Below are 22503 nucleotides of genomic sequence, written 5' to 3' on the forward strand. Positions count from 1 at the left end.
AATAATGATAACGACAATTAATCAAAAACTATTATCATTAACAATATAATTATGTATTATTAAATATATATAATATAAAATGTACATTAATATCAATACTAATACTATTGTTGTAATTATTATTATTATTATTATTATAAAATATCTACAACTGGGATGGGCTCCAGCACCCCCGTAACCCGTAACTATAGTAGGCTATGGTCGCAAAACACTTACAATTCCCTGACACTTTCCTTCTTAAAACTTACTAAGGCATTCCACATTCCACAAATATAAACCAGATCACCGCGATAACTAATTAGATATGAAATAAGCACTGTAAACGTGGACATTCTTGATTACAAACCTGTCAACCTCCACGGCTCCATGCCCGTACAAACTGTCGTATTTTCCCGTACAAAATACAAAATAATCGTACACCATATTTTTTTGCGGAATGATGCATGATGGGAAATCCCCAGGCGCACAGTAGCATCAAACCGCTCACTTTGTTTGCAATGGAAAAAAAACGATACCGAGATAGAGACTTCCGCGGCAAACTCCTTTGACTTGATTGATTTGCCGTTTCGTGATAGTCGGTGTATACCCGATGGTACCCATAATTGACAAATTTGCGTTTTTCCGTGCAGATTTCCTTTTACGTCGTACTCGTCTAAAATGCATAAAAAACGTACTTTGTACGGCAAAACCGTACAGGTTGACAGGTTTGTGATTATATCCTTGGTCCAGTCAGTTATTATTATTAATGGATTGCAGCCAATGGCTCGGGCAGTGCCTATTTACTCAGAGTATTGGCGAGAAAAAAAAGGTTCTTTTTGCAATTTGTGCACCCAAATACAACCGTTGGCCATGTTGTTTATATGAATTGCGATCGTAACAACACAACTCGATTTACAAATCTTTCCTGCCTCTATTCAAACTTGTACTCTCAATCCTGCTGTATTGGGCAATGCACACGCATCCTGTGTGATAACGTAGGCTTTTAAAGGTTCTGCCTGAACATTGTGAACTGGGGTGGACTGTTGCTCTTCTCAAGGTATTTTTTTTCTAATCTTAAGTCATCATAAGTCTTGCAAATTATCTGACGGGAAGTTTTGATATTTATTTCATTCATTATTGGCTTCTCGTAATGTTAAATCAATTCCGTAACTCCGCCCTGCCTTAAAGATGTGACGTCACACACCGAAATGCATCAAGGGACTTGAAGTTGCTACAAAAAGATTCAATTCTTAAGAGCAATACTCAACACATAATTGATGAATTGGTATACAAATAAAGATATTTGCCGAATTAAGCAGTAGTGTCATGTCCAGTAAAAGCTACAGAGTACAAATTTAAGTCGCAAGTGTTCGTAGCAAAACAACCCCGTACCCCCACGACCCGCTCATCGCTAACAGTTAGCATGTAGCCACTCAGCTAGCACATTCGGCTAGGCTAGCGGCGTAATTGGTTGACGTGCGCCGGTCGGCTCGTCCATCAACATTTGGGTGCTGTTCGGTCGGAACACACTCCCGAGAGGGGCAACGACGCGGACTCGGCGAACTCGGATCGGAGGCGACCTTGTGCGTCTCATCCCGCGTGTGAAGATGATTAAGCTCTTTTCGCTAAAGCAGCAGAAGAAAGACGAAGAATCTGCTGGAGGCAACCGAACTGGAGCCGGCGGTAAAAAAGCCAGTGCGGCCCAACTACGAATACAGAAAGGTTTGCCCCGTCATTATAACAAGACCATGTAAACATTTTCTCTGTCTATTGTGTGTTTGTGTGTAAGTCTCGTGTTTTTTTGGGGTCGGGGGTGCGATTAAACGAAACTGGGATCTCGTCACGGATACTATGCCAAAAATACACTCAAACCAGAAGCTAGGCAAAGGGGCTAAGTGCTAGCTGACTTGAGCTGGCCCCACTCCCCACTTATAAGCTTATTGAACGAAAATCACGCTAACAGAAAACACATTTGAGTTGGGTGGCTGATTGACTGGAAACGAACACTGCTCAGTGTCAAATCACTGCGCTCTTTGTGCTAAGTTGTTAGCACACATGTGTGCTGTTCGGTTAGCATCTTGACGTCATGACACCTGCAGTGGTCACGTGAATAAGCCACACCTGCCCAGTCTCGAGTACAGTAATCCCTCGGTTAATGGGGACCAGATAACACCCGTGATAATCTGCCGAGTATCGACATTCCTTCATTAAAGCTTAGGATCAAACTTACATACCTATCAACCTGTACGATTTTGCCGTACAAAATATGTTTATTATGCATTTTAAGACGTGTACGACATACAAGAAAATCTGTACGAAAAACGCCAAATTGTCAATTATGGGTACCATCCGGTATACACCGACTATCACGAAACGGCAAATCGATCGAGTGAAACGAGTTCGCCGCGGTATGCTCTCTCGGTAGCGTTTTTTTTCCGTTGCCAGGGGTTTATGCTACTGTGCGCATGCGTCTGCCGCCTGGTGATTTCCCGTCATGCATCATTCCGTGGTAGTTGTGTAGTGAAAGGAAGTCCGTCTCTTTTCAGAGGAGCCAGCTTTTTCGGTTCAACTCATTACAGGAGCCGGCTCTCAAATGGCTCACTTGCTTTGATGCATTATGTTACGAATTATTATGTTGTATAACGAAGTTTAGTTTAGTGGTTATCCCTTTAATCAGTATATTACCAACAATAATTTAATGCAGATAATGAATTCATAATTTGAATAAGAAAATTCTACTGAATTATATTTGCATGTATTTTTTCCTTCTAGAGTAAACGTACAAGCTACTTTTTTTATTATAAACCTCATTCATGTCGAGCAACTCAGTACCACACAACAAAATGTTAATTAACAATATATATGATATAACGAAACACATGTAAAATATAACATGTTAAACTACATAAATAAACACGTTTGAAAAGAAAATGGTGTCAGATTAGTATTTTGTAAGGGAACCTACGACAGTTTGTAAGGGCATGGAGATTGACAGGTATGAACTTACTTCGAGATGACGTCCGATTGAGAATGTAAACCGTAACAAAATAACATCTATAGATTCAAATAAAAACACTGAATTGCAGTTAAATGACTGGTCTTTATGGTCATTATACAAAAGTGATAGATTGATGTTTCTGTCATGGCTACCACATTTACCTAGCATGCAAAAGGTCCCCGGTCCGAGACGGCGTGGAAACATATCTTGGCCTGGAGAGGGATCGGCACGACCAGGTTGTACTTGTCCAAGACACACCACAGGAAATGTGCCCCTACAGCCCTGTTTCTTCATTTTCCTCATGCTGAGGTTCTTGAGTTTTTCCTTGCGCTCATGAATGTTTTCGATCACATGGAGTAATAGTCTCTCGTTTGCAATGGTCTGTGGTCCGTGCAGGCCTTTGGGACTCCTTGTGAATAAGGGCTATAAAAATACACAAGACTTGAATTGACTTGATTCAACCAAGCAGATCAAAATTGGCAGGCTTTTACTTCCAGAGTAGAAAGCAATTTAGAGAGCAGCTGGCTAGCTGCACGCTAGCATCAGGTATCTGTATTGTGTAATGAAAATAACTGCTTTCAAAAGTTGCATTTTTTATACTTTCATAGAACAGAACTCAAACCACTAGTGATTACATTAAAAACCAAGATGTAGGAATATAGCGAACGTAAATTAAGAAACCGCTCAACTCAGTTTCAGGCATCAAATAGAACATCCTAAGAAGATTTACTTTAAATTTGTCTTTCAGAAGTTATTGAGCTGAAACTCAAAGACCAGAAGTGTTTACTTTAAACATGTCGTTCAGACACTCCAGATTCAAAGTGTTTATTTTCGGAAATGGGTTTCAGACATTAATGAATTGAACCTGCCAAAGACATGTGAGATCAACTTTCCTGATGACGACGACCTTCTCAACTTCAGATTAATCATCTCGCCTGACGAGGTTTGTGCGTATGATTTTGCTTGCATGCGTGTGAGTGCGTTTGCACCGTTTTAAAGGCTATTTTCATATTTATTTTATCTGTTAGGGTTTTTACAAAGGCGGAAAATTTGTCTTCAGTTTCAAGGTCAGACCGTACTTTTCTTCTCGTCAAATCAAGAATGTCATATTTTGCTTTTTAAACGTGCTAGTTTGAATGTGTGTCTCGCAGGTAGGGCAGGGTTACCCTCACGACCCTCCTAAAGTGAAATGTGAGACAATGGTCTACCATCCTAACATTGACCTGGAAGGAAACGTCTGCCTCAACATTTTACGGTGACCTCACTTCCTGTTGGCTTAGTCACATCATGTGTTAGTGTGCGTGTTCGTGTGCGTGCGCGGAACCGTTTTAATTTGTGTTCATGTGAATTGCAGGGAAGACTGGAAACCCGTGCTGACAATTAATTCCATTATTTATGGCCTACAGTATCTTTTTTTAGTGAGTATTTGGTTATTTCCTTTTAATTTACATTTTATAACCACCACCATCATCACCAACAAAACTATGTTTAGACCCATGCAGTATTAGATGAAGATTGGGATTTGGTTTCTGGGATACTTATATGACTAGTGGCAAGCGCTAACACCGTATACATAAGGTTTGGGAAGAAACCAATTCGAAGGGAGGCAAAGCATGAACACGTCTTAAACTTAGCAAAAAATATTCAATTTGGGTCACTAACAACAATCATTAAAGACCCTATTTTTTAAAAACGCCAACAAAGAGCAAAAAAAAAAAGGAAAAAAAAAAAGGAAACATACCAATCACGTAAGGCAGGGGTGTCTTCAAATGGCCTTATGTAACTAAATGTAATTGGTATGTCAAATAAATGTAACTACTCTGTTATGTAAAGTAACTCTGAATTTATTTTTCAAGAAACAATAACTACAGTTGTATTGAAAAAAATCTCACTAGACTTAGACAGTGCTGCTCCATGATCTGCCACCTTATTGTAGTGGAGGAGTTTGTGTGTCAATGATCCTATGAGCTATGTTGTTAGGGGTCTTAAAGCCCCAGCTAGGGTCACCCATGACCAACGGGTCATAGGTGAGGGGCCAGACAAAGTGCAGCTCATAGACCCTTAATGACAAAAAAGAACGTGAGCGCACAATTTCCCTCGCCCGGACGCTAGTTACCGGAGCCACCCTCTGGAGCCAGTCCTGGAGGTGGGGTCCGCTGGCAAGGAATCTGGTGGCCAGGCCTCCGCTTATGGCGTCCAGCCGGGCACAGCCCGAGGCGCGGCGTGGTTCCCCCTTCCCATGGCCTCTGCACCTGTGGGAGGGGCCAAAGGGGTCAGGTGCGAAGAGAGCCAAAGAAGGGATCCTTTGCGCACCGATCCCCGGCTACAGAAACTGTCATTTAGGACATGGAATGTCCCCTCTCTTGGGGGGGAAGGAGCCCGAGTTGGAGTGTGCGTTTGAGAAATTCTGTCACTTCTGTTAGAGATTTTATATCCCGCTTCACTTCACTGTTCAACAATTTCAATTTAAGTTTTTTTCTTGATTCAACACAGGTGATTACAATTTTGGGTGCGGGCCTTGGAATTGAACTCGGCTTTTCCAAAACTGACTGGTCAGTTACTTTGTGATTTAACAGAGGAGCTAATTAGGGGGAGATAGGCCTAAATAATTGTGCCTTTAATAAATAGAAGCAACATTTCAACTGAAATCTGTACTTCCTTGTGTTCTCTCTGTGTAATATTAAAATTGGTTGGAGAAATTCTATATACAAGCAGGATCTTGGAACAAATGAATCTCGTATGTAAAGGTATTACCGTATTTTCTGCACTATAAGGCGCACCGTGTTATAAGGCGCACCTTCAATGAATGATATATTTTTAAACTTTTTCCATACATAAGGCGCACCCCATTATAAGGCGCTTTAAGTGCATGCTGGTTTAAGATCAGGTAATTGTGTAATTTTGTAATTGTAATCCTGTGCAGTCCTTCGAGACATTTTTGTGATTAAGGGCGTCATAAATAAATGTGACTTAACTTGACTTTGCTACAGTAGAGGATGTAGTTACGTTATGCAACTGTTAGATGGTGCCGCGCTAAAGGGAATGTCAACAAAACAGTCAGATAGGTCAGTCAAACTTTAATAATAGTTAACAAACAAGCTTTCCACAACTCCATTCACTCCCAAAATGAATAAACAGCCGTTCTATTATTTTCTCTGAGGTAAAGCATTTTCGTGACACATCTTTAACATCTTTGAACAACAGCAAGGCATAACATTTTACTTTTCCTCTATTTAGTCAAAAGCAAAAAAACGTCTGATACTGTTATGGTAAATGTTAGTGCAATCGCAATATAGTGACACTCGTAATGTGCAAAAACAAGTGCAAAACAATAACAGTAAAGCAATAAAATAATAACTGTAAAATGTAAAACTTTGTAGTGGGTTTTACATAATTCACCCATGGAACCATTGTTCAGTTAGTGAGTTCCTAGGGGGACTCTTAATTCTGCCGGCTCGAGCCACTCTCGTGTTCGATTCATTAATGTTGAACTCTCTCGCTGCTGCTCTATTCCCATGTTCTACTGCGTGACTGATCGCCTTAAGTTTAAACTCTGCGTTGTAAGCGTGTCTCTTCATAGGAGCCATTTCAGGGTCTTTATACAAACGCACAAATAGATAGATAGATAGATAGATAGATACTTTATTCATCCCCGAAGGGAAATTCACTTTTCCAGCAGCATCCCTAAGCTGAGAACAATCGAAAATAACTGAGAACAATCGAAAATAACACGGGAGCTGCTGGAGTGGCTGCCATTCGTGACGGCGCCGGAGAAACGATTCAATTTGAATCATGTACAAACAAACAAACAAACAATTGAATCATGTACAAGAAACGATTCAATCTGAATCATGTACAAACAAACAAACAATTGAATCATGTACAACAAACAAACAAAATATTTATGTTTCAATAAGTGGAGTGTTAATAAAATGGGGGGAAAATAATTTCTGATACTGATATAACCAGGTAAAACTAATTTTAAGTTACCTGTCCAAATGAATGTTGTGCCATCTCACCTTTCCCACTCTCTCTGCTCGCTCCTGAAACTTTATCAAATAGTCCAAAATTTTACCTCATCTTCTCCGCTCACCTCGTCGTCCTCTTCTAGTATGGAGGACTTGTTTCTAAGAGAATCGTTGTTTAATATTTCCCAGTATGCACAGCGCACTTCTTCTACGCGAAAAATGGAGTCGGTGGCTGCTTACCGTAAGTTGCGAGACCTTGTAATTCAATATTGATCCATATATAAGGCGCACCGGATTATAAGGCGCATAGTCAACTTTTTAAAAAAAAAATCAGATTTTATGTGCGCCTTATAGTGCGGAAAATACGGTACTTTAAAACATAACGACAAAATCTCCTTTTAGGCTCATTTATCTCCCAATTCCACTCATTGGCACCGTTATGGAAATACTGCCGTGTAGTGGCGCTAAACCACCACTTGGTGGATATCATAGTTGACAGGCATTGTGGAAAATGCAGTTTTTGGCCAAAGCACTTTTCAAAACATTCATTCTTTTAGGCTCCCTACATACAATAATGTGGCGGGCCACATTTTGCCCGCGGGCCCCGAGTTTGATACTTGGCGTTGGGCATCTGATTAACTGAACTGGTTTAAATAAACAAAAAAAATTGTGAAAGGAGTTACTTAACCACATTAATCAGTTTTTTTAGAAACCGGAAAACGAACATATCTGGTTTTCTTTTCACGTTTACATTGCTTTACAAAACAATATTCTGATATCAAACAGGAATACAGTATCCTTTATTTGTGGGGTTGTGTTCCCAATAAGCCATGAGATACTCAAAACAAGTAGAAACATTTATTTACTTAACATCAGTAACATTCAATATATACGACTAACAAAACAAGTATAGATCTACAAATATATTAACACAGAATTTGATGATTAAATATTCTTTTTGCTGTTATCTCATCTCATTAGCCGTACCGCTTATCCTCATTAGGGTCGCGGGGGGGCTGGAGCCCATCCCAGCCATCTCCGGGCAGTGGGCAGGGGACACCCTGAACTGGTTGCCAGCCAATCGCAGGGCACACAGGGACAGACAACTCATTCGCTCATTCACACCTAGGGACAATTTTGGACCGGCCAATTCACCTGAAATGCATGTTTTTGGAACGTGGGAGGAAACCGGAGTGCCCGGAGGAAACCCACGCAAGCACGGGGAGAACATACAAACTCCGCACAGGAAGTCTGGAGCTGGATTTGAACCCACGACAGGTTTCCATGACATGAACTGTGCCGCACAAGCGCTAACCACTGCTGTTATACAAAATTATATTAAAATCGGAAGGCTTCTACTTTGTGTAAGAAAGCGTTATAGAGTGAGTCCGGCTAGATGCGCTCTAGAATTGAAGCAGGTGTCTGTGATGTGTCACAAATGTAGCGGTTTCCCACCAGTTGTCGCTCTAGGTCATCTGTTTCATGGGTTATGGATTTGGCATTGGTGAGATACAGGCTCGGCAAGGGGTAGGTTTTCAGAGTTGTTACATAGCCTTTTCGCAGTAGGCCGGACGTGCAGCACCGCTATTGCTTTCTCTTAAGACGCATTCTCAGTCTCTTCCCGTACCTGATAAGGATCAACGGAGCATCGGCCGGTGATGAATACTATTTTAAGGGAACAAGCCCCTCAAATACTAGCTGTCGCCATGCTCGGCAGTTTTTTTGGGTGGACACATTGACTTGTGCACCCGCCTTGATCTCTGAGTGACAGCATACACCAGCCTATCACAGTTGTGCACACAGGCGGGACCTGCCCAACACACAAACAGCCTTTGGACACAAAATTTGTTTTGTTTGCCGCAGAACACATTGTACGCTAAAAATCCGCTAAGTATTGGAACTGCGATTGGGCTAGGCATTACTCTTCGCCTACGAGTTAAGGTTGTTAATGTCAAACTGACTCTGTGTGCTCTGCTTGCGTCCCAGGAACCCAACCCCGAGGACCCGCTTAATAAGGAGGCGGCCGAGGTTCTGCAGACCAACCGTCGCCTGTTCGAACAGAATGTCCATCGCACACTACGCGGCGGATACATAGGCTCCACCTACTTTGAGAGATGTCTGAAATAGCCCCTCTCCTGCCAGCAGGAAGCCACTAAGGACAATTTCTGAAGTCCCCGCCCTGCCCCTTTCTCTTCACATTATTCCCCCATGACTCAGCGTTCTTCATTCACGCCCAGCAGGATTTGGGGGGATTAATGGGGGCGGGGCCCGTGAATGTTGATGGCATCACAAACGCTTTGAATTTTCATTTGGTCATGGCCCTTTCCACCGCAAACTCAACAACGCTGACTCACCCTCGCAGAGGGCGGTTGTCGGGCGCGTGGATGGGAGGAGCCGAATGGGTTTTGAGTTTGCTGTGGGGGCGGGGCTACGGCGGTGGAGGGCTTTGCCAGTGCTGAAAAAGGTGGGGCTTTTGGGTTGACATGTACATGAAGACTGCAATGATTGATGTGAATAAAATATCAACTTGAACAACCTGCCCATCACCTCTGGCATCTTTGCTGCTGCTTCTGCTCAGTTTTGGACATTTAGGAGCATTCGAGATGTGCCCATAAATTGTAATGGATTCCACATTTTTGTGCAACACAAATGCTGCTTGCTGCTGTTGAACGTTGGGCAGAGCACCCAAAGGTTTAAGAGTATCTGTTAAAGAACAGTTAGGCTTCCTGAAGAGGCAGTTGTACAGAATTAGGAATTTTGTCACACTTCCGCCACATCTTGGTTTGTGTCATCAAAGCAGCATCATTAGCTCATCAATGATGCGCGTGCAAGTAGATGCATTTCTTTGACACGCTCGAATAAACCTTTTTATCATTCTTGGAGTTTGGGTTGGCGTTTGACCTACTTGAAGCAGGCCTTTTCTTTCACCATGTTCGTGCTACACTGACAAACGGAACTAAGCGAGCATGGCGTTACCCTCCAGCACTCCCCTCAGCCTCCATTCCTTGAACCTTATGTGTTCCACCCCGAACAGCTCTAATAAAAGATAGAATCAATAAGGTGCAGTGGAAAACAAAGCAATATGGGCTCTTTGAACTTGTTAACACGTACTTAATAGAGAAAAAATATTTAAGTTACATTTTTTGAGGACACCACACCTTTAATTATATTGTCTAAATTGTCATTGATAACAGTGGTGAAAATTTGTATGCAATGAGATTATTCATGTCACTCCAGAGTAAACATGTAATAGACTCTAAAGAGAAAAGACTGGACAAATGGGCAAGTAGATTTGCAACGTAGTGCTTGGAGATTGACGAAGACTTCTGTGTTTTATGTACGGTATGTGTACACATGTAGTGAAATATTTGGCTTGTGAGTGGTTATACATTGAGCGAATAGGTGTGCGTGATTTTTGAATGTCCGATGTTGTGGATTCACTTTTCACATGAAAAATGATAGTAGCGATAGAAGTAATTCCCGACGTGGCCCTTATATACGTTATGGTCATTGATAAGTACATAATGCAAAACAAGCTCTTATAGGCTACAACCACAGCTTGGAACCATAGAGATTCTTTAGACATGTAACACTTTTTCTTCACTAAGCCATCAACGATAAGAACATTGGGTAGTCTCCAGCAATATCAAGACCAAACGTACGCCATTGCTTTGGAGCCATTAATATAATGAGTCCAAATTTGGCTACTGTTATACTTTGACCAATTTGTTTTGTAACATCCATTACTTTTTGAGATCAGTCATAAACTCCCCCTGCTAAGCGCGGAAAGCTGACAGAGGTGTATCCACTCAAATCAACTAGTCATGAGTGCCTACAAAAAAGAGGAAGACAATGAGAACAAAAGAGCGTCTCAAAGGGGGCCTCATTTTAAGGGAAATGTTGGTCCTTTTTCGTACAGTTTACAGGCAAATATAAATGAAAACAACATTTCATGTTTTCTAATGAAAATATAAGTAAAAAAAATAGGGATTTTTTTTCTGGGCTTTTAACAACACAATGGCAGATCATTTTGACCCGAAGGCGGCAGTAGTGTTATTGGCATGACGGCTTTTAGGACCGTTTTGTTCTTGAATGACCAATCCCTTGCAGAATGATATAATTTTTTTTAGATATACATTTCTAGATTTTGAACCAACGGCTCGCGAGCCATATATTGCTATCTCGATGAGTATATCTTGCTTGGAGACAAAATAGAACATGTGCAATTATATACCTCATTGTTGAAAGCAATACAAGTAGCACATGCGACAACGTGACATCACTGACTACATAGGAAGTTAGGTCAATTGTATACAGGACAGGGCACAGTTTCAACTACAGTTAATACAACGTTAAACTATCGTTCATATGGTTCACTGTTAAGACACTTTATGACAAAAACCCACAGAACAAACAGTAAACACCTCAAAACTTTAGCAAAGCACTCGCAGGAATTTGATTGGTGAGCCGTAGGAGTGGGCGAAGCTATACACACAGTGTCCCCATTACTTATTCCCATCACCAAGTGGTGTCTGCATCAGAGGTAAATATGTCGGTATCCTCATTTGCAGTATTTTGTTACATTTTTACAAAATAATTTTGCTTACACCTCATTTCGAAACCATTATTGAGGACAAAAATGACGGACCTGAAGAGCCTCAGCCCTTGTGGAGGGGAGACAAATTCTAAGTGGTATACTTACATTGATATGGGATACAGGCTCTGGCATTGTTATTCAATAGAGTTTTATCAAAATAATCAAAAGTAAGAGTTAGATAAAATATGTTAAAGAATAAGCTTATGTCTGGAGAGCAGGTTTGGTGGCTTTGTTGCATTTCATTTTAAAAGATGTGGCTCTCGGTAAGAAAATCGAAATATTTTTGCTTTTATGACTCTTTGGGTCAAAAGGGTTCCCGAACCCTCTAATTTGTGTGTAGTTTAATTTTCCATTCCTTAAGATGTAGAAACAATTGTTTTCACATACTAAACTTTGTTTTCAAAAACAAAGGATACCATAAAACACAATTGTAAGATAAGCGTCATTTCCAGACGTTACAAGTCTACGTAGCTGAGGTGACCAAGGTAGTATAAAATAGGAATGAAATTGCCTTAAAATTATTGACATCTCTTCGGTTTAGTGCAGGACAGAAAAACATTCAATGATGTCAGAGTGAGCCGTCTATTGGAGAAACTTAGGGATTGCAGTAAAAGGGGGAAAATGCCCATCGCTGGCCTCACTCCTCAATCTTCTAAAACAGGGGTAAGGGAACATATGGCTCGGGAGTCATATATGGCTCTTTTCATGAGTACATATGGCTCCGAAATAAAATGTAACTATTGCACATCTCTCTGTGGCATTCCAGAGTCAAGTGATTTCATCCCGATTTTGATCCATATAAAGCCGAAGCAACTTAAGGCAGAAGTTCGATAAGAAGCCATTTAAACTGATGAATAAAAACGCTGGCAAACGACTGATTGGGTGAGCAGTACAGGTGGGCGGATCCCTGCACACAGCGCAAGGCACTTCCTTCTCTCTCTCGCTCGCTCAGTGCAGTCTACACCAAAAGTGAATGTGACGACATGCTTATCATTTGCAGTAATTTGTGACATTTTTACAAAAGAACTTTGCATGCACATTGTTTTGAACCCGTTAAGGACAAATTTCATGGAAAAAAAAGCCTCAACACTCTTAACTGAAGGTGGAAGACAAATTGTAAATGGCATATTTACATTGTTTTGGGACACAGGATTTGGCATTATAATTTCATACATTTGATTAAATTATCAAATGACACACAGTGAAATAAAATGTGCTTTAGAATTAGCTTTCGTCGAGAGAGTTTGGCTGTTAGTTCAATTTTGTCTGAAAATATATGATGTGGCTCTCTCAATTTCTTTTTAAAACAATTTTTTGGTTTTATGGCTCTTTGGGTCATAAAGGTTCCTGACCCCTGTTCTAAAACAATAATGCAGTTCATCCTGCGAAGTCTTACTGCCCCTTTAAAAGTGGATGGATATTCATAATGTAAGGTGAAAATTCTGTGATAAAAAATAAATCCTAAATTATGAAGTCAAAAGATAAATAACTTTAAAGGAACTTCAGGGTTGCAGCGGATCCTTGAAAAGTTCATCAAACCTAATGTGTTCCGCTCCAAACAGCTGGAATAAAAGTAAGATAAAAGCAGATAAGCGTACAGAAAATAAAGCATAAGGGCTCTTTGAACTCAGTTGGGCATCTTTGACAAATACAGAACTTAATCGAGAAAATATTTAACTTTTAGCTTTTAAAGGGCCTCTCGAACGATGCTCTCCACCTTTGTAAGTAAATATGACCACTTATTATCCTTTTAATTTTATGTGTCCATGATGACAGGTGAGGCACCGCTTCACCCACCTCCCCTGACTGCATATCACGGCTAACCTCATGCGCGGTCCCTTTCTCATGGTTTCCTCATGCTGAAGTTGAGTTTTTCCTTGCCCTCATGTAGGTTGTAGATCAGGGGATAGTGAAATAACAGTATGTAGTCTGTAATAGTCTGTGCAGCCTTTTGAGACTTCTTGTGATTAAGGGCTATACAATTGACTAACAAGTCAAATGAAGATAAACTGCCACTTATAGGTGACACTTTTGCAACCTTTGACCAAACAGAACGAGCAAAACAACAAGACACAAATCCACAATTTGTCTCATGTTAATATATGACAGATAACGTATGTGATAACATTCAAGTCGACCACAAAAAAATGGAAAAGAACATGACTTTTGTTTACACTGCACTAGAAATAGCCAACTACTTGACAATGATTAAAGTATTTTTCTTGCCTAATTTCAGCAAAATCATTTAAGTACACAAACCATCAGTTCTTCTGCAGGATCCTCAAACTTTTTTGATCATTTTAATCATGGTTCAATATTACTTAAGTGATTCGAGGAGGGATGAATTGAAAATGTATCGATCAGCATGGAAAATAAGTGCCGCTCATCCCTAAACTATTGTATGAGATTCCCTATATGGAAAAAGTGAGGCAAAATGAAAACCTCTAGAAGATGGCTCTTTATTTGTTCACACAAGAGAAGAAGATGGGGGCAAAAAGTGGAATAGACATTAGAAAACCGCTTCCTGTCTAAAGAAAGTTGGCATGCTCAGGGGAAGCTGTCATCATCATCTTCAGCCATTTCTTTAGCAAACTCTAGATCTTGCTGCTCGCGTTCGCGACGCTCCTGAAAGCACAAAGACATGCCACCCGTCATGCTACAATGACTCTGACACATCCCTTAGGCATGGCAAATTGTGTAAACACCTTTTTTCCTGGCCGAATTCAAGCACTTTTGAAAAGAATTTCTAAGCCATTTTTGCAATTTCTCCAGTCCAATTAAAAGGAGAAATCATATATTTTGCAGATCCACAAATATATCTGCGATTTACAGATGTCATTTTTAATCCTGCGTGTGCATTTATCAAGACATATGATTGAGTATAAATTGCGAGTATATTGGTGGATTTGGACAACACAAATCTCTCCCCTATACAACAGTAATAAGTAGCTTACATTTTTAGTTGCTGGAAGTTCTTCCCATTACAATTTACCTCCAACAAATGCTACCTCCATTTTTTGCATGGTCCGTACGTAATCCTTGCACTAAAACAAATTAGTGGCCTCTTAAAGTGTAGCGTGCACCTAAACTCTTGGGCATGACCCATAGGGGGCCATGACAATTCATAGGCGAATACCATACAAACTAATGCCAGCTGCCGTTGAGGGAAAGGATGCAATGGCAAAGCCAAGCCACCAGAGAGAAGTGTCTGCGTCATTTTTAAGCAGACTTGTAAAGAAACATGGCAACTATTTCAAACATTTACAAGAACTTCCCCCGAAATTAAAGCACGTTTCAATCCCTTTAAAACACAACACAACACTAAAATCAAATCATTTTTGTTTTTAAAGTCACCAATGGGTTCTCAAGCCATAAATATTGCATAAAATTAAATTGGCAAGTGACAATAGCAGCAATTTTCAACAATTGGTTCTGCGTGTTTTGTTTTGTTTACCTCGGCTGATTCTAGGTCCTTGTTGTAAGCTTTGGGTGGAAACCTCATAGCCTAATGAACACAAGCACAGTTAACAGCACGAATGTCAACCACGTAGTGCAAAGTGCACGCGTGTGCGCATTCACCTTGACCGACATGTTGTGTATGTCAAGGCAGAAGGAGATCCTCTGGTGGAAGGCGAGCTGCGGTTCACGGGTGCCATAGATGTCCATAGTCTCTTTGGATTGGACGAAGCCTTTCTCGTGGTTAATGCTCGCCTCAATCACACTGTCTCGGATGGCCTGCAAGGAAGCATGTCCGTCACGCGCGTGTACCTGTGGGCGCCATTGCCGTAAGTGTACCTTGGCCACGATGAACTCGGCGTCCTCGGGACTGTCCAATTGCAATTTGAGGGCGATGTCGGCCAGCGAGATACGAGAGTATGACAGACTGATCATACGCACACCTGAACGCACGTCGCAAAGGCATTTGATTCAGGCCTTTGATTCCTGGCAGGCCGCAATGTGCTCACCTGTCTTGATGACGTTATGTCTGAGGCGGATGATGAGCGTGTAAGTGCCGTCTGCCTGGAATTTCTCACCAAACTGTTCCAATGCCTGGTTGAACTTGGACAAGTTGCCTGTCCTCACAGCTTTATACGCACGCACAAACAAACACGGTTTAAAATATGATATTTTATTGTCTTCAGTTCACCAATCTGTTTTTCAACCAGCGTGCCGAGAGATCTAGTCAAGTGTGCTGTAAGAAATTTTATCGAACTGGCGACAAAAAACTTAGTCATTCACAAAAAGCGTGCCACGGTGATAAGTTCATTTATTGGACAAATGCTAAGGAGATTTTGATAGGATTCCATTTCCTAATTTTAACTATTATTGTGCACTGTTTATTGTTTTGACCAATACATCATTGTGAGTATTAACCAATCATGTTGCTGTTCTTTGATTCCCACACTCCTTAGGACTGACCGTTTTTTTTGTAACCTTGGATACTTAAAAAGAAAGGGCGGCTCGGGGGTGTCAAAATCTAGAATGGAATTCTCTTTTTTTGAAGGCTTCTCTCCCAGTTTCTCCTTGCAAGTTTAAAATCCATTTTGAGGGTCTAAGTTTGGACTTAACACATGGTCTTGCATCGCTGCTTCCTATTAGTGATCAGGCAAGTAACTGGAATACTCTTCAATATCACTAAGTGGCACCAGATCAATATTTTGTTGATACAGGAGGTAATGAGTAAATAATAATAATAATAATATAATAATATAATTTAGGAGCTATTTTTGTTTGAAAATGACATTTGAGATAACACTGTACAAATGATAATATAAAACAAAAAATCCTATATCCACTTACAGAAATTTAGTTCATTTCTGGTTTTTAGCTTTTTTTTTACTAAAAACGTTTTAAAATTAATCAAATTAGGAAAACGATTACATAAAACTTAATTCCAGGTTTTATTGACCCTCAGCACCTCCTGAGCAATGGTTGCCAAATAGTATTCCATTCAAGACAATTTATATTCAACTTAGACTATATATAGCCTTTCTTGAAATGTTAAAGTTTTTTTTTTTTAAAGATTTTCCAAGAGATTTTCTATGGGTGCCTTGACTCAAAAATATTGAGACACACGGTTATAGACAATCTGTAGTTGATATACAGGTAGGTAGTTTTAGTAGAATGTTCATTTATATGGGTAGATTATCTACCGGTTCTATTTTCCTCAAAGTGTTTGTTCCAAGGCTAATAGACTTTGCAATGCTGGATTAAAAAAAAAAGTTACTGCTCAAAACAAAGCCAATACGCCCTCCGTCTATTGGATCGGAAAAACATTCATGTTTCTGTGGCGTCCTGCAGAGGATGCAGTGAACCACATTTTAGGAGCATCTTGAGGACCTGATACTTAATACAACTGACAGAAGTGGCTTCCACTTGGATTTATCCAGAAAGGACAAGGCAGTGACTACTGTATTTTCACGATCATAGGACACACTGTGTTAAAAGGCGCAGTCTCCGTAGCTGGTTCTATTTCAGTATTTAAAACACACACAGGGCGCACCGGTCAATAGGGCGCGAGTGCCCCCTGCTGCAACCGCCTTACAACTCTGTTCAACCTCCGATTGCACCGTAACTCTCAAATAAATATGCTACGGCGTTAACATACATGATTACTTCTGCAAACAATGGACGCATTGCGTGCAACGTCACATGTCCTCTGCAGCGCAAGCGGGACACTTGTTGCGTTAACACACAAGTTCGCATACAAGTCACATTTAGTTGAAAATTAAAACAATCCAACAAAAACATCGGATGTCACCCAAAGATGGGAATTGAGCCTCATGTACACGCATATACCTCGTGCTTAAGCATCGATACCCACATCACCCTCCAGCAGTCTCATTTACGCCCGCCGCCTTACATGACACACAGGGCGCACCGCACAACAGGCAGGGCGCACCGCACAATAGGCAGGGCGCACAATCTGAGACTTTTATGTGCAACTTATGGTTGTGAAAATACAGCATAAATATTAGATAAAAATGATATCATAATTACATCACACTGACCCTGAGTGAGCAGGAAGTAGGGCATAAGGGATCTCTTGAGCGATGGCTGCCTGAACTGAAGCCGGTCGGGAATTTCTCCCAGGAGCAACTCCACCACAATCAGCAGCTTGTGCACCTGCAAACAAACACGCGCAAACTTTCTTGAGCTTCTCCACTTCCCATTGGCTGGGTGCATGCACCCACCGTCTGCTTGAATCCGACGGCAGTGTGCTGTGGGGCTTTCCTGAGCGCGTTAGTTAATGTCCGGCGAGCCTCCGAATACTCCAGCTGGATGGCTTTGATGCGACCTGTGACATCACACAACAACCACATCCACTTCCAGTAAGTTTAGAGTACGGAAATGTGACACGCATGAAAAAGTAAAAACAAATAACAGCGTAAAAGAGAACAAAGCCATTTTGGGTGTTCTAAAGTACAATGAAACATGACACGCGGATGCAAAAATGTGTTCCATCAGTATTCGCTTATCATGCCTTGTTTAATACAAGACCACATTTCTACGGAAAATTGAGATGGACAACGAAAGTATGGCATAAAAAGGTATCACAATTAAATGAGAAAAAATGTTCTTAAATTTGGGTTTTACTCATAAAACAATGTGATTCATAGACTTAGAAAAGGGATACGATCTAAAATTTTAACATTTAACTCACTCAATGCCAGTGCCAGACAAATTTTGCCATTTTGACTCATTTTGGAAAGCCTACAAAAATTGAGTTCTGTAGCTAAATAGGCAAAGGACATATCAACAGAAAGTCTGAACGCAAATCTTCCATCTAGTGGTGATTTATCATACTGGAATCATTCCCAGAGACTTGAATATGTTTTAAAACAACACAAAAAAACTTATTTTTACGTTTTGGCACTCAGGGAAAATGCTCCGGACAACGTATTTTTATGTTATGGCACTGAATTAGTTTATTGCTATAGTGTAGTATAAGTTCAGAGTGTCGTCTTGTAGCTTCGTAAGAAATCATACTTATTTTATGTATAAGTAGCTTCTTAGTACATATGTCAAGAGCCTACACATAAAAAAAAAAGATTTACAGTCTGGATTATTAAGTGTCTGTGGCTGAGTGTGTGTGTTTACAAAAAGTGATGTAGCACAAGTGTGTGTGCGTGCAATACCGGTGTAGTAGAGGTATCGGGCCCACTCATTGTTGTTGGCAAGTTCTGGAAATACGGACTTAGACACAAGCTTCTCAGCTTGATCATAAAGATTGAAGTTGAGATAATTCCTCAGCAGAAGGTTGAGAAGAACTGCTTGGCCGTCAGCATCGTGACGGAGCGTTGCTGTTCGCAGGCGCGTGTGTAGAAAACTGAGGGAGGTATGAATGATAACTTTTCTGAACGTAGCGCTCAGGGTAAAGTACGAAAAGGAATTTGAGTACCTGCGAATGTCATCTAGTTGGTTGAGGAACTCGTAGACGCGTGCATGGTAGTAGTAGCACTTAGCAGCCACTAGATCCAATGCCCGGCGGTTTTTAGGGGCCATCTTCTGCAGTAGGTCGTCAGAAACCTTCTGCGCCTGATGTAAAGATGTAAATAGGAATTTTGTTTTGTAACAAAATGAAGTACCACACAAGACCTTTGACTGGTTGCTGTACTTGTGTGCGGTGTGGTTGATAGCCTTCTGTGGATTTAGCCATGAGAAAGCTCCCCAAAACAACAGTATGTTAAGATTGAGAGTAGGGTTGAAAGGGCCTCTTAACATTATGGACCAAGTCAGTTTTCCCAAATGTCTACTTGAAATGAATGAATTGGCGTATCATTCATCAGCCCAAATAAAAGATGTGAAAAAACGTACCTCAATAAACCTCTTGTTGTTAGTCAGGTAGACCACCAAAAGCAGCTGCAGGTATGCCTCCACCTCCGGAAGCAAAGGAGTGGTTGCAGCCTTCCCCGTTCTTGGCCGAAATGGCACATCCCCGTCAACCAGGTCCATGGGCTGAACACAAAACCCATATGGTAAAACGATTTGCCAAAACTACCCTACTTAAAAAGTTCGAGAATTGGGACTCAAACACGAGTTTTTGAAAATGAAGGCGGATTATTTTTTAAAGCGGCATGTTTTTGTTTTTTTACATTTTACATAAGTAATTTATATTTTTGGATAGGGTGAAATCTATATGATGATTTTGTAATACTTAGACATTACTTGTTAATGAAACAACCTGACTACCAGTAAATTAAACAGGAAAGCTTCCTAAAATTGAGGGTTCCGTTCAAGCGGAGGCGTGGTTTTACACAATTCCATGCCCTGATGTGATAAAACACAACATCTAGCGTGAAATTACATATCCGGTACAGGGGGATGTTACGCACCTCATCAAGGAAGCCGAGCAGGAAGTCTCTGGTAGCGGTGTTATTGGTAAAGAATCCAGTGATGGTTTTGTGCAACACCAGCATGTTGAGGCGGCGACTGGTGGAAGGTAATGCTCGTAGTGCTCGTAGCACGAAGCGGGGCTCCTTGCCAGACACCGCCTTCTCGATCTGCTTCACATGCTCCTTTATGTCTGAATCATAAAGAATAGACTTTTTAAGATCAGACCAAAGCAAACCTATTAACTTTAAGAAACCGTGCAACAGAAAAAAAGGTAAAGGACACAGGATGAAAAGTGTCACATTCTCCGTGCATGATAACGAACTACCATTATGAAATGGCACGGTGTCAGTTATAAACCAATAAATCAGCGGTCGCAACAACCAGGCTGCGGACCAGTACCATGCCGTGGGTCGTTTGGTACCAGACTGCACAGAGAAAAAGATGGCCATGTTTTTTTTGTGCTTATACCATATTTATTTGTGAATAAACACATCCCTTTTCACACAAAAAAACTAAAACTTCTGCTGCATGTTAAACTTAGAATTTGCGGTGGTATTTCACTAACTGAGCAATGATTGATCAGTCGACAAGTATTAGTAACCTCATTTGCTCAGCATTGGGTGAAATGGGAATCCAACCCAATTAATGGAGGTAAAAGCACCAAATCCTAACCACTAGGCTACTTGGGTTGTGGGCAGTGTTCCCTCTGAGCTGCGCGCGTGCGCACTGCTCGCACATTCTCAGCGCACAAGATAATCTAGCCAGCGCACAAAAACGAGGGCTCAAAATTACTAATTAAGAAGGGACTCAAGTCAAAGCTACAGTGTATGAAGGTAAAAATACACGGGTTCCCCTGACGTTGTGTCCTAAATGCGGTATTTTGAACTCGAGTCGAAGGAGAACGAAGTACTTGTTACTTTTTGTAAATAAATGTAACACACTCGCCTGATTGTTTTATGTGTCAAATGAATGACAAGTGACAATTTCAAATGGTATTTCTATGTATTTTAGCCACATGACAGCCTTGAGACTCCCAGGTTAGCCTTGGTTAAATGAAGATTGATTAAGTCAAATCAAGTTTATTTGTATAGGCCTTAATCACAAAGAGTCCCAATTTAAAATTTGTCTTCCATAACAAAATTGCCCGCTATACTTTTCTGATATGCAGTCTCGGAACTAATATGTTCAAAGGAACCTTTTCCTCAAACACAATTACTTTTCTCTGTAATGAGTATGGTAACCTGTAATTGACAGAATTTTGTAACTCTCCTGTCATCACCACATGTTGCATTTACTCCATGACTTATTAAAAATCAGATCATGAAATACAATGTTTCAGATGAATACCACTCTTGCTTCATTCACGATGTCACAGAGAAAACACTCTACCCGCCGAAGAGACTTCATTAGGTTGAGCATGTTTATATCTCCAAACAAACAACAGAATAGTTATGATGGCACATAGTACACTACGAGAATGCCGAATTTCTCCTCATAGAAATATTTTACTATTGTATATACTTGCATCCAAGCTGACAACACTACTACAATATAAAATACTGAAAACGAGAATTAATTTATATGCACATATTTGGTTGTATAGCAGTGGCAGGCAGTGTAACTTGTTCAGAAAAATCAATTGGGCAAACATGAGGACAGAATGTACAGTAGAAATGTATTGATTTTTTGTCATTCTATTTGTAAAAATATTCTTACCCTACACCAGGATTTGAGAGAAATAAAAACATCTTTGACAGTACCCAGAAATACAGATGGAGATCTTGGAGTGGTTTGAGACAAACTTGATATGGAGTGTCTCACCTAAATGTTCGTTTGCAAGCTTTAAAGATAACACTAGCCAAGAAATATGGATGGTTCGACGCTTCCACTAGTTGGTGTTTACGATTTCTCATGTTTCTGTTATGTGGATATTTTGAAGCAATTTTAGGGGATCGGCTTCTACGCGAGTATATGCGGAATTTTGGTAACTAGATATTTACTTTCAGGGTAACACACTACGTGTTGGTGCCTGGATTTCTTTGTATATGAAGTAACTTGTAAAATACACTAATTGCCGTTTTTCAGTAAGGCGCCCAACACTGCTTTTATGTCATTATAGCCCAACAACACACACTGTAAACAGTTAGCATAGTCAAGTCATGCGCTACAACCGATGCTAACGGGGACTGGAGTCGACTGGTCAAAGTATGTGTTGTCGAGGCTCGGAGCCTGCCGAAGAAGCTCCAGAGGGTCGGAAGGGGAGGCGACTGTACCGACCTTCGAGTGTCAAACTGTCGAGCTCTTTGGGCGGCTTTGATGTGCCAGCCGCCTCTGCCTCCGGCATCTCAACGTCCTGCGGCTCGGCGGCGGGGGCCTCCTTGGGCTTTTCGGCCTTGGAGTCCCGCTCTCGGCCTCCCGCTCGGTCACGCCGCTTGGCCGTCTCCTTCATCGCCCTTGCTACTTGGGAACGCCACTAACTAAACTAAAACACACAAGTTAATAGACAATGACTAGTTGGCGCTTTTGTTTTCTGTCACTCGCTCGTTGCCGCAATGACTGGCAAGTCTGATGCTACGGCGCAAGGCATTGTGGGGAGGAGTCGAGCAGTCAGTAGTAGTCGATCG

The 22503-nt window shown here is 40.9% G+C and overlaps 2 protein-coding genes across 2 annotated transcripts; one reads left to right on the forward strand and one right to left on the reverse strand.

Annotated features, from left to right (window-relative positions):
• Positions 1–1195: 1195 nt before the first annotated feature.
• ube2m (ubiquitin conjugating enzyme E2 M) lies at positions 1196–9484 on the forward strand. The gene is made up of 6 exons (XM_088341509.1): positions 1196–1701; positions 3826–3920; positions 4006–4044; positions 4129–4232; positions 4332–4395; positions 8932–9484. Exons 1-6 carry the CDS (start codon positions 1587–1589, stop codon positions 9070–9072), a joined length of 558 nt encoding a protein of 185 aa, XP_088197635.1. The 5' UTR covers positions 1196–1586; the 3' UTR covers positions 9073–9484.
• A 4497-nt stretch (positions 9485–13981) lies between these two features.
• Positions 13982–22503, reverse strand: psmd3 (proteasome 26S subunit, non-ATPase 3). The gene is made up of 12 exons (XM_088341534.1): positions 22157–22503; positions 19879–20069; positions 19361–19501; positions 18945–19081; positions 18682–18872; positions 17737–17840; positions 17554–17668; positions 15508–15627; positions 15338–15441; positions 15122–15277; positions 14997–15047; positions 13982–14167 (listed from the first exon to the last, which is right to left on the reverse strand). Exons 1-12 carry the CDS (start codon positions 22326–22328, stop codon positions 14090–14092), a joined length of 1560 nt encoding a protein of 519 aa, XP_088197660.1. The 5' UTR covers positions 22329–22503; the 3' UTR covers positions 13982–14089.

This window comes from Urocampus carinirostris, chromosome 1, assembly GCF_059441175.1.
Source record: "Urocampus carinirostris isolate Australia breed hairy pipefish chromosome 1, RoL_Ucar_1.0, whole genome shotgun sequence".
Taxonomy (NCBI): domain Eukaryota; kingdom Metazoa; phylum Chordata; class Actinopteri; order Syngnathiformes; family Syngnathidae; genus Urocampus; species Urocampus carinirostris.

Coding starts and splice junctions, on each gene's coding strand:
- ube2m (XM_088341509.1), top strand. CDS start 1,587: ATGATTAAGCTCTTTTCGCTAAAGCAGCAGAAGAAAGACGAAGAATCT. Junction 3,921..4,005: donor TAATCATCTCGCCTGACGAG/GTTTGTGCGTAT, acceptor TTTATCTGTTAG/GGTTTTTACAAAGGCGGAAA. Junction 4,045..4,128: donor AATTTGTCTTCAGTTTCAAG/GTCAGACCGTAC, acceptor TGTGTCTCGCAG/GTAGGGCAGGGTTACCCTCA.
- psmd3 (XM_088341534.1), bottom strand. CDS start 22,328: ATGAAGGAGACGGCCAAGCGGCGTGACCGAGCGGGAGGCCGAGAGCGG. Junction 20,070..22,156: donor CGACAGTTTGACACTCGAAG/GTCGGTACAGTC, acceptor TTTATGATTCAG/ACATAAAGGAGCATGTGAAG. Junction 19,082..19,360: donor ACAACAAGAGGTTTATTGAG/GTACGTTTTTTC, acceptor TCTTTACATCAG/GCGCAGAAGGTTTCTGACGA.